The sequence below is a fragment of the Ranitomeya variabilis genome, chromosome 5 (genome assembly GCF_051348905.1).
Source record: "Ranitomeya variabilis isolate aRanVar5 chromosome 5, aRanVar5.hap1, whole genome shotgun sequence".
NCBI classification, from domain to species: domain Eukaryota; kingdom Metazoa; phylum Chordata; class Amphibia; order Anura; family Dendrobatidae; genus Ranitomeya; species Ranitomeya variabilis.
This window is the reverse complement of record NC_135236.1, coordinates 334,014,969-334,027,744: the sequence shown is the minus strand read 5'-3', so window position 1 is coordinate 334,027,744 and position 12,776 is coordinate 334,014,969. Positions and strand designations below refer to the sequence as shown.

Sequence of the window (12,776 nt, the reverse complement as noted above, 5' to 3'; positions counted from 1 at the left end):
CTATGTTAACCCAGTGTGCCATCAGTGAGATGTACCATCCCTGCCCACAAGCAGTTGTCCACGTGTCCATGGTTAGGTGGACTTTCCCAGTAACAGCATTGTTGAGGGCACAGGTAATGTTCTGGGACACGTGCTGGTGTACTGGGGTCCGAGCACCTTGGGATGGCCACCACCATCAGATTGCGGAACGCTTCCGTCTCAACGAGCCTAAAAGGCAACATTTTGAGTGCAAGCAGATGACAAATTTCAAATTAAGTACTGTGGCCTGTGAGGCGCTGGCTGGGTATTTCTGCTTGCATTCCAATGACTGGGGTATAGACAACTGAAGGCTGCGCTGGGACAAGAACATGGATGGGCTTGAAGATGGTGCTGGTTGACTGTGGGCAACAGAAGGTGCAGGGCATGAGGCATCTTCACATGCACCGTGGACTGGGGGTTGACTTCTGTGCAAAACAGTGGAAGAAGCAGTGGTGTCACCTGCAGACAGTGTTCCTGGAGCCTGGGGTTCAGCCCACAAAGTCGGGTGCTTTGCTGCCATGTGCTTGATCATGCTTGTGGTGGTCAGGCTGGTAGTTTTTCTACCCCTGCTGATGCTTGCATGGCAGGTGCTGCAAATAGCCTGTCTGGGAATATTGGCAGAGTCTTTAAAAAATAACCAGACTCGAGTAGATCTAACAGTTGGAATGGCAACTTTTGTCATGTTGGAGTTATGGGGAATGGATGCACGCCTTCTGTCTGCAGCCACCACACTGCTTCTTCCTTCCTGTTGGGTGCTTCTCCTCCTTCCCCATGTGTGCTGCTGTCCTCGCTCTGCATGTCCTCCTGCCAGGTTGAGTCAGTTACTATGTCATCCACCACCTCATCTTCCACATCCGCACCCTGCTCCTCCTCCTGACTTTCTGGCAATTGTGTCACATCATCGCCCACCTCTTGTGACACTTTCCCACCATCGCCTTCATGTGACTGTGGCTGTTCAAACCTTTGGGCATCGCTACATGCGATCTCATCTGGCCCCACTTCATGTTGACCGGCTGAGAGTCTGGAATCTTTAAAGGGAAAACCGAACAGCTCTTCGGAGTGTCCAAGTGTGGGATCAGTTGTCTCAGGGCACTCTGCATGGTGGGAGGAAGGAGGATCAGGGTGCATAATATGCTGCCAACACTCACGGCTACTCAGAATTGACCATGTGGAAGATGTGGTGGTGGTGGCTAAATGACTGGAACGATTATCCGCTATCCAACCAAAAACCGTTTCACACTGCTGTGGCTTCAATAATGGTGTGGTGCAGTCCCCTTGAAACTGGGACAGGAAGGTCAAGCGAGAAGATGTAGGTCTTTGTTGTGGCCCACTTTCAGCTTGGCCACGACCTTGTCCTCTGCATGCACCATCAGCATCACGTCCACTTCTCCATTCCTTGCCCCTTGCCTTGCCCATTTTAAATGGACTACTGAAATATTTTAAAAGTTCAATACAAATGGATTAATTTTGAGAAAACTTATATGTGATCAGTATGCCCGAAAAGCAAGTATTTGGAGACCACAGATACATCGGGTGTCTGACAGAGATAAGACTATTTAAATATGTGGTCTTTTTAGAAAAAAAACACTAAATACTGAGCAGACCAAGGCTAGCAGACAAATAAATACAATGTATGCCTGCAAAGCGATGGTTTTGGCACCACAGATAAACCGGGCGTCTGCCGGAGATAACAGACTGTTTAAATATGTGGCCTTTTTTTTTTAAACCACTAAATACTGAGTAGACCAAGGCTAGCAGACCAAAAAATGCAATGTATGCCTGAAAAGCAAGAATTTGGAGACCACAGATAAACCAGGCGTCAGACGTAGATAACAGACTGATCAAAATGTGGCCTTGATTTTTTTGGGGCCCACCAAAATTGTGTCAATAACTAGGCTAAGACACTAAAAAAAAAATTGGAGAAATAAAATTGTATAATATTTAGCGCAATGATATGTGATGCGTGTAGCGTACAAATCAAAGTGATAAATATAAGAACTGTAGCTAAATATTTTTGGGCTAGCTACAGATTTTTGGGGCAGCAAAATGGTGTCCAAACATGTTGTAAGACACTCCAAAAAATAATATAGTGCCAAAAAAAGGGCCAGATTTTTGTGTGCACTCACATCTGATGCCTGGGACATAAAAAATAATTAAATTGTTAGATTTTCACTCTCTTGTATTGCAATGACCTGGCTGTAGTCTGGCGCGTGACCAAGCAAATAAATGTAGAAAAAAGGGGGCTATGGATTGCCTTCTAATAAAATTAGCAGGTATAAGCTGCAGAAAAAAAAATTGCCACAGATACCTGCAGCTACTTATATATAAAATACACAGCAGCAGACAGGAATGGAGCTTTTTGAGGTATGCAGTGAGATCTATATACTCACATACAGTGCCTGCATGCCTTGCACTGATGTGGATATGTGCACATAGACTCCCCTGCCTACCTAGTGCTGCAATCTATGTACCCCCGAATTAGCCCTAAAAAGGACTGTTGGTTTATCAGGATATGTGGATTGAACACTAGTAGACCGACACTAACTAATAAATGTAAGAATCTGACCCTATCTCAGCAGAAGCTCTCCCTACACTAGCTGAGTCCAGAGCAGAATGCGGCGAGCAGGGCGGCGCCAGGTCTCTTATAGACCTGATGACGCTGTGCGCCCAGCCAATTACTGTAATACCACAACAAAGATGGCTGCGGTATTACAGTGCATGGCTGACAATCCCTGCATGCTGATTGGCGCTCTCAAAAGCGCCAAAATTAAAAGGAGGAGACCCGAGCTCCTGACAAATAATCCCGGAAATACACGGTGCTCACCGAGTACACCGAGCATAGTGATACTCGGGCGATTACCAAGTAGTGGCGAGCACGTTCGTTCATCACTAATAACAGCACAATACATTTAAAGTCAAATCCCATTCACCCAGACATGGAGAGGTTTGCCTTCAGACATTTTTTCCAGAGTTTCAAATACAACGCAGGGCTTTAGAATGTTTGTTCTATGTATTCTTTCTGGGGGAAATATTATTAATTATAATTCATGTTCTTTGTTTTTTATTTTTAGGACACCATGCAAAAACTGTGAAGTTGGAGATCTTTGTGGTGCCATCATGCATGGAAGTGCTGTTACATTTTGTGATCCATATGGTCCAAGAGAGATTGTAAGTTTATATTCAAACCTGCATGTAGGAAAGAAATCATGTGGATGTTTTTTCACTTTATCATGTTCTTTTTACAGTTTTCTTTTCAGTTTCATTACCATTTTCATGTTGAAAGTTGATTTTTTTATCATACCTAAAGAGAAAAAGAGTTTGTTAGAACATTAGGCCGTGCATGGCCAAGGTTTGCTATTGTATAGTAAAAGACCAGATGAGAATGATCAGATGATTATCTGGCAGTGCAAGAGTATCTATAATTAGACATTCATATTATTGTACAGTGAGATTTGAAATATGCTAATTAATATAAATGTATTATCAATCCTTGTCCTTTTTAATCCATTCTTGACACTTTGTGTTTGCGCTTTCATTTTTTTCTCCCTTTCTTCCAAGAGCCATAACATTTTTATTTCTCCATTGACATAGCCGTATGAGGCAGGGGCGGACATACCGCCGGTTCAACCGGTGCAACTGCACCGGGGCCCAGAGTGGGAGGGGGCCCCGACGGAGATACAAAGCAATGAGGTAAATGACAGCCGGCGGCAGTATTATTGCTAACAGGAGAAGCAGGGGGCCCGCTCTGCTGCGCACATGTGATATGACGGTCAAAAGAGGCCCCCTTCCTGACCTCACCTGTTAGCATACATTACGCTGCTGTCCGGCTGTCACTGGTGCTTCGCGGTGACGGCAGATGCAGGAAGAGAGGAGTGAGGGTCCCTCAGTGAGTCACTGAAGCTGTGGCTCTGCTTGTGACTGCTGCTGTGCACGTGCGCACTCTTCCCAGAGCCTCAGTGATCGGCAGGACTGGGATACACATGAAAATAGGAGGAGGGGGAATCACTACTCTAGGTAGGTGAAGGGCCGGCCCGCCGGGAGTCTGTAAGGCTGAGAGCAGTGGACAGGCTCCATGTCTCCCCTGCTCATTTCCTGTGTTCTTCTGGGACGGACCAGCTCCCTCCCTGCAACTGCACTTTCTGTAGGTACACATTCCATGTGATGTATGTTGGTCTGTCTAGTGTGTGTATGTACTGCTGTGTGTGTATACTGCTCTGTGTGTATATAGGGCTAGTGTGTGTATGTGTGTACTGCTGTGTGTATATAGGGCTAGTGTGTGTGTATACTGCTGTGTGCGTGTATATAGGGCTAGTGTGTGTATATAGGGCTAGTGTGTGTGTACTGCTGTGTGTGTATATAGGGCTAGTGTGTGTGTATACTGCTGTGTGTGTATACTGCTGTGTGCGTGTATATAGGGCTAGTGTGTGTGTGTATATAGGGCTAGTGTGTGTGTGTACTGCTGTGTGTGTATATAGGGCTAGTGTGTGTGTATACTGCTGTGTGCGTGTATATAGGGCTAGTGTGTGTATATAGGGTTAGTGTGTGTGTACTGCTGTGTGTGTATATAGGGCTAGTGTGTGTGTATACTGCTGTGTGCGTGTATATAGGGCTAGTGTGTGTATATAGGGCTAGTGTGTGTATATAGGGCTAGTGTGTGTACTGCTGTGTGTGTATATAGGGCTAGTGTGTGTGTATATAGGGCTAGTGTGTGTGTACTGCTGTGTGTGTATATAGGGCTAGTGTGTGTGTATAGGGCTATTGTGTGTGTATACTGCTGTGTGTGTATATAGGGCTAGTGTGTGTGTGTGTGTGCTGCTATGTATATAGGGCTAGTGTGTGTGTATGTGTGTGTGTGTGCTGCTATGTATATAGGGCTAGTGTGTGTGTGTGTGTGTGCTGCTATGTATATAGGGCTAGTGTGTGTGTGTGTGTGTGTGTGTGCTGCTATGTATATAGGGCTAGTGTGTGTGTGTGTATGTGTGTGTGTGTGCTGCTATGTATATAGGGCTAGTGTGTGTGTGTGTGTGTGTGTGCTGCTATGTATATAGGGCTAGTGTGTGTGTGTGTGTGTGTGTGTGTGTGCTGCTATGTCTATAGGCTAGTGTGTGTGTGTGTGTGTGTGTGTGTGTGCTGCTATGTATATAGGCTAGTGTGTGTGTGTGTGTGTGTGTGCTGCTATGTATATAGGGCTAGTGTGTGTGTGTGTGTGTGTGCTGCTATGTATATAGGGCTAGTGTGTGTGTGTGTGTGTGTGTGTGTGCTGCTATGTATATAGGGCTAGTGTGTGTGTGCTGCTATGAATATAGGGCTAGTGTGTGTGTGTGTGTGTGTGTGTGTGTATCTTCTGCTGTGTATACGCATATGTTATTATAGGCATTTTATACAGACTGTCGTGCATGAGGGGGGCCTCGACGTATTTCCTGCACAGGGGCCCATTGCTGCTTGTGTCCGCCCCTGGTATGAGGGTTTGTTTTTTGTAGGGTGAGCTTTAGTTTTGAATGATGAATATTACCATTATTCAAAGGTCAGTAAAATGGTGGAAAAAAAAACACATTTCCACCTTTGGTTTCAATCTGCTGCTGTTAAAGGCACATGAAGTCTAATTAAATCAGTCATCATGTGCGGGGAAAGATGCAAGCTCAGCTTGTGAGCCTGCATCAAAGACAGGGACACCACATATGATGTAAATTTGCATCATATGTCGTGAAGGGGTTAACCAAAAATGCCTCTGCACTGACACTTATTCATTAGGGAATTGCAAAAACTACAATATTCCACTACTTACTTATTCTAGGAATCATTTCATTTTTTACCTGCCCAGAAAACAGAAAGGCATTCAACATTTCTGCTTCTAATGGTAATGTCATTCTTCCTAAAAGGTTTAACAAATAGCTTAAGTCTTTGTATAAAGATAAGTTAGGTAATTTGTTTAATACAGTTTAAATTTACTCATGGTTTATAAGAACTCTGCTTGCTGTTATTCAAAAAGATCCTTCAGTATTTACTTCAAGTATGTTGTACATAAAGTATGTCCCAGTCATATTGAGGCTGCTAAAAAGCTTGGCTTCTAATTCTTGACTCAGTTCAAGAAGTAGATGGCTTTGCAGAGCTCAACCTGCGTCAGGCAACACAGAGCCAAGCGAAGCCAAAAGTCCTGGCACCCTCAGCGTACATGGCGGTGCCATCACCCATGGCAACCGGTCACAGACTGTCTATTTTTCCTGGCTGCGATCCGGAGGATCCGATTTACTTTCCTGTTTTGTGAGTACGCTGTTTACTAAAAGAGACTTTACTTTTGAACTTTTCCTGGGTCACTGCCTCATCACTGCACAGCGTGGATACCGCTTCACTACATATGGTTGGAGAATGCAGGCAGTGCGAACTGAGACATATCCCAAAGCGTGCTGCATGTCAGTAATTAAGCCAGCAATGCTACAGCTCAAACCTGCTGACAAGATGGAGGAGCTTTTGAAGCAGTTGGTCCTCGCTCAGCAGCGGCAACATGAGCAGCACCAGCAGCAGCTGTAGTGTCAGCGGCAGCAGTAAGAAGCAGCAGCAAAGGCAGCAGGAGATTGTTAATCAGCAACTGCAACAGACAAATAACCTGTTGCAGAGGTGTATCTAGCCTTTTCTGCACCCGGGGCAAAGAATCAGTTTGGGAGGTGGAGCCGCATATTCATTACTATAATGAGCGGTACCATGTGACCGCTCAGTACAGGACAAGGAGCCTCCTTGGACCGCCACGCCACATCATCAGGCGGCCCGCTGGCGCCCCCCTGTCAGCTGTGCCCGGGGCACATGCCCTGGCTGCCCCCTGGATACGCCACTGACTTGTTGATGCAGCAGATCGTGGCTATTTGAGAGGCGGCCCCACCAGCAACCGTGTTCCGGTCGGAGGCCTGGTACAAAGTCTGGTTAGCATTGAGGAAGATGGTGCCTGAGGTCGACATGGAGGCCTTCCTCATCATCTTCGAACACACTGCAGAGCAGGAGAACTAGCCAGTGACCCAGTGGGCTGAAGAGGTGGCCCCCTTCCTGACAGGAGATGCCCAGAAGACCTACCTGGACCTCAGTCGGGACGATGCCCTGGACTATGGGAAGCTGAAGGGTGATATCCTTGCCCGACAGGGGTTTAATACATATATGCGGGCTCAAAAGATATTCCAGTGGTCTTTTGTGGAGTCTTGCCCCACCAGGTCTCATGCATATGACTTGCTGCAGCTGATTAAAAAATGGCTCCAGCCTGAGACCTTAAATCCTTTCCAGATGGTAGAGAGGGCGGTGGTCGACCAGCTGGTGAGGGCTCTGTCAGCATCCATACAGTGTTGAGTGGGACAAGGGGAGCGGGCACTCTGTATCAGGTGGTAGGACTGATTGAGCAGTATACATTCACTCAGGACTTTATACAGGACACTGCTCCACTTCGGTTGTCACTTAAGGCCCCGCCATCTCAGGAGCCTGGGAAAAGTCCCCGACCCTCCACGGGGGCCAATCCGGACTGAGACCATACTGAGGGGGTATTCCAAGAGGAGAGTGACAATACCCGTGTCCCATAAAATTGGCCCCGAGGTCCCCTCTTGTCACAGCTATTAAGTGTTGGCGGTGCCAAGGGCCCGGACATGTGGCTGCCAACTGCCCCCTATCAACTGAACCCATGGAATGTGGGTATATTCGCTGAGTGTCTATGTAAGCCCAGCCTGTCTGCACCGCATCTACGCGCAACGCCTGCAGTGAGCCACAACTGTGTCAGGTATTCGTCAGTGGGTACCAGACGAGGCTCTCTTGGACTCAGGGAGCTTAGTGACTCTGGTTCGTGGGTCCCTTGTTGCCAGGGACAACCCCAATGGATGTAAAGTGGGGGTGGTGTGTATCCATGGGGAACTCTGGGAGTACCCGACCGCGGAGGTTACATTTTCCACATCATGTGGGGAAATAAGACATGTGGTGGGAGTGGTAAAGACTCTTTGGTATGGGACTGTGTTGGGAAGAGACTTGCCCCTGTTCTGGTCCCTATGGGAAACCAGGGTTAACCCTCCCGAGGTAAATGCTATTCCGGGCGTGGAACCCGAAGATCCCGAGTCAGGGATATGTGCCGTAGTGGTCGCCAACATAGGGACAGAGTGTAACTCCCGATAGGCTTCCATTAGAAGTATTGGCAGGAGAGGTCGAGGAGATCCCACCAATCCCTGAGCTGGAGGTGTCCCCTGGTAAATTCAGGACTGCTCAGCTTCAGGATCCCACCCTGGCCCAGGCACGAGAAAGGGTGGTTGAAATCAATGTTATAGCTCAACAACCGGGTGCTGAGACAATTTTTCCTCGCATGTTTATCTACCAGGAGTTGTTGCACTGGGTAGATAAAATCCGTGATGAGGTGGTGGAACAGCAGGTGGTGCCCCAACCCTACTCGGCCGGTGCTCGACATGTCCGGAGTGCCAACCATCCTCACCCACCACGAACTACCGGAGTCCATTGGTACCTCTGCCCATCATAGAGGTACCATTTGAGCGGATTGCAATGGATATGGTAGGCCCATAGTGAAATCCACCCGTGGCCATCAAAATATTCTGGTCATAGTGGACTACGCCATCCTGTACCCAGAGGCGATACCTCTCTGCCACACATCGGCCAAGCCAATAGCCCGCAAGCTATTTGCCATGTTTTGTTGTCTTGGGCTGCCAAAGGAGATTTTTACAGATCAGGGGACTCCTTTTATGTCCAAGGTGATCAGGGAGCTACATAAGCTGCTCCAGATTATACAGCTACGTACGTCCGAGTACAACCCATAAACAGAAGGGTTGGTGGAGAGATTTAATAAGACCCTTAAGTCCATGCTAAAAAAGGTGGTCACCAAGGATGGGAGGGATTGGAACATGTTAGTGCCCTATCTATTGTTTGCTATCCTTGAGGTACCACATGCATCCACAGGGTTTCCTCCATTTGAGCTATTGTATGGCAGGCACCCAAAGGGACTGCTGGACGTAGCTAAGGAGATGTGAGAACAGGAGCCAACTCCGCATCGGAGCGTAATCGAGCACGTGGCGAGCATGCACGACCGGATTGCGGCAGTACAGCCCATAGTAAAAGAGCATCTAATGGATACCCTGGCCACGCAGAACCACACGTACAATAAGAGAGCCACGGTCAGGACCTTTAAAGAAGGGGACTGGGTGTTGGTACTAGTGCCCACCCCAGAGAGTAAACTCATGGCCAAGTGGCAAGGGCCATATGAGATATAGGGGAAGGTAGGAGATGTGAATTATAGAGTGTACCAACTCGGAAAAAGGAAACCCGAGCAACTATACCACGTCAACCTGCTAAAAGCCTGGAAGGACAGGGAATGTTTGGTCGTGGCGGCGACTCCGGTCGTGCCAACGGGGATCCCTCTGGCACCGGCCAAGGACCCGACAGGGGTCAGGTTAAAATAAATGATGCCCTCACCAAACAGCAGCAGCGGTAGGCACGGGCTCTGGTGCAGCAGAATACGGACCGGGTAAGAGTACAGATGAAACCATACCAAGTGCCAGAAGCCTGGAGGCAGGCCATTGTGGCCGAAGTGAAGCAAATGCTTCAGTTCGGAGTCATTGAGGAGTCCCGGATTGAGTGGGATAGACCCAGTGTGCTGATCCCAAAGCCAGACGGGTCGGGTCATTACGTTTTTGTAATGACTTCAGGAAATTAAATGAGGTATCTACGTTTGACCTCTATCCAATGCCCCGGGTGGACGAGCTAATTGAGAGACTGAGGGAAGCCCAGTATTTCACCACACTTGAACTCGCCAAAGGTTACTGACAGGTTCCGTTAACAGCATCAGCAAAAGAAAAGACCGCTTTTAATACACCAGAGGTTCTCTACCAGTATGTTGTCTTGCCTTTTGGGTTACATGGGGCTCCAGCCACATTCCAGAGACTGATGGACATTGTGTTAGAGCCTCATCAGGATTATGCGTCGGCCTATTTGGATGACGTAGTCATCTCTAGTACCAAATGGTATTCCCACTTGACCGAGGTACAAGCAGTGCTGGAGACTCTCAGAATTGCGAGGTTAACAGCAAACCCAATGAAATGCGCGATAGGACTCACAGAGGCCCGGTGCTTAGGTTTCTTGATCGGTCGTGGAGTTATTAAGCCCCAAGTAAACAAAATTGAGGCCATTCAAAACTGGCCCAAGCCCTTAAGTACCAAACAGGTGAGGGCATTCCTTGGCATTATTGGGTACTACCGTCGGTTTATACCCAATTTTGCTGTGAAACCAGCACCCCTAATGGACCTATTAAAAGGTAAGAAGACGGTGATGGTCCAGTGGAATTCTCAAGCGGAGGAAGCATTCCAGTCCCTGAAGTCAGCGTTGTGTGGACAGCCGGTCCTCATCAGCCGCCAACTTCAAGAAAACCTTTATTGCGCAAACTCTGCGTCTCTGAGGTAGGCTTAGGAGCAGTGCTGTCGCAAGAGGTAAACGGGTATGAGCATCCAGTCACCTTCTTGAGCAGGAAACTGACCCCAGCAGAGAAAATTTTTAGTGTAATGGAGAAGGATGCTTGGCGATCAAATGGGCCTTGGAGTCCCTACACTATCTGCTCGGGCATCAGTTTTGTTTGGTAATGGACCATTCACCCCTCGTCTGGATGAGAAACACAAAAGACTGGAATGCCCGAGTTACCAGATGGTTCCTGTCCCTACAAAACATTAGTTTCTCAGTGGAACATCAGGCAGTGAAATCACAGAGAAATACAAATGCCCTGTCATGGGACCCCTGTATGGTGACAACTGTTCAACCCCACAAGTTTGAACTTAGGGGAGGGGGTATGTGAGGCGGTGACCGGTGTTATATGCGAGGGTCGCTATGTGTCCCCCTGAATGTGCAAAGAAGCATAATAACAATATAATAATAATAATAATTTTATTTATATAGCTCCAACATATACCACAGCGCTTTACAATTATAGAGGGGATTTTTACAGACAATAGACATTACAGCATAACAATAATCACAGTTCAAAACAGATACCAAGAGGAGTGACAGCCCTGCTCACAAGCTTACAAACCATGAGGAAAAGGGGAGACACGAGAGGTGGATGGTAACAATTGCTTTCGTTGTTCGGACCAGCCATAGTGTAAGGATCGGGTGTTCATGTAAAGCTGCATGAACCAGTTAACAGCCTAAATATGTAACAGTACAGACACAGAGGGCTATTAAATGCATAAAGCGTATGAGAACATGATGCGAGGAACCTGATTATGGTTTAAGTTTTTTGAATGGGCCACCCAGGGATAGTTAGGTTAATGCGTTGAGGCGGTAGGCCAGTCTGAATAAATGCGTTTTTAGGGCACGCTTAAAACTGTGGGGATTGATCATATTAACCTGGGTAGTGCATTCCAAAGAATTGACGCAGCACGTGAAAAGTCTTGGAGACGGGAGTGGGAGGTTCTGATTAACGAGGATGCTAACCTCAGGTCATTAGCAGAACAGAGAGCACGGGTAGAGTGGTAGACTGAGACCAGGGAGGAGATGTAGGGTGGTGCTGTGCCATGGAGCGCTTTGTGGATAAGGATAATAAGTTTGTACTGGATTCTGGAATTGATGGGTAACCAGTGTAATGACACAAGGCACAAGGTAGAGGCATCAGTATAACGATTGGTGAGGAATATGATCCTGTCTGCAGCATTCAGAACAGATTGGAGAGGGGAGAGTTTGGTAAGAGGGAGGCCGATTAGTAGAGAGTCACAATAGTCCAGACGAGAATGAATAACTGAAACAGTAAGAGTTTTTGCAGAGTCGAAAGTAAGAAAAGGGCGAATTCTAGAAATGTTTTTTGAGATGCAGATAAGAAGAGCAAGCCAGTGATCAGATGTGGGGGGGTGAATGAAAGCTCAGAATCAAGTATGACCTCAAGGCAGCGGGCATGTTGCTTGGGAGTAATGGTGGAACCACACACGGAGATGGCAATGTCAGGCAAAGGTAAGTTAGTAGAGGGAGAGAACACGAGGAGTTCAGTTTTTGACAGGTTCACTTTCAGATAGAGGGAGGACATGATGTTGGAGACAGCTGTAAGACAATCACTGGTGTTTTCTAAAAAGGCAGGCGTGATATCAGGAGAAGTGTATAATTGGGTGTCATGAACATAGAGATGGTACTGGAACCCAAATCTATTGATTGTTTGTCCAATAGGGGCAGTATATAAAGAGGAGAGGAGGGGGCCTAGGACTGATCCCTGAGGAACCCCAACAGTAAGGGGAAAGTGAGAGGAAGGTGAGAAGCATATGGAGGCCAGGGGAGTGCATTGTAGTAACAGGCTTAGTTGTATTTGCAAGGCAGAATAGAAGTAAGTATCAGTTTTGGCCTTGCAAGTAGGCAGAGCCGATGGCTTTGCAGAGCTCAACCTGCGTGAGGCAACACAGAGCCAAGCGAAGCCAAATGTCCTGGCACCCTCAGCGTACACAATGGTGCAGCCATGCAAGGCAACTGGTCACTGACTGTCTTTATATTTCCCGGCTGTGATACGGAGGATCTGATTTACTTTCCTGTCTTGTGAGTACGCTGTTTACTAACCCCTTCACGACATGCCCCGTACTAGTACGGCGCATGTCGTGTCTCCCCCTTTGATGTGGGCTCCGGCGCTGAGCCCACATCAAAGTCGCGACATGTCAGCTGTTATGTACAGCTGACATGTGCGCGCAATAGCGGCAGGTGGAATCACGATCCACCTGCCGCTATTAACCAGTTAAATGCCGCTGTCAAACGCTGACAGCAGCATTTAACTA

At 47.4% G+C, this 12,776-nt stretch overlaps 1 protein-coding gene across 4 annotated transcripts in view; it reads left to right on the top strand.

The window, feature by feature from the left end:
* Nucleotides 1–12,776, top strand: part of RELN (reelin) — a 1,394,857-nt gene that overhangs the window by 654,198 nt on the left and 727,883 nt on the right. For all 4 annotated transcript variants that reach the window (XM_077264737.1, XM_077264736.1, XM_077264735.1 and 1 more), the window contains exon 7: nucleotides 3,090–3,186. In XM_077264737.1, coding sequence (XP_077120852.1) covers nucleotides 3,090–3,186 — 97 coding nt within the window. The remainder of the gene's footprint in view (nucleotides 1–3,089; nucleotides 3,187–12,776) is intronic.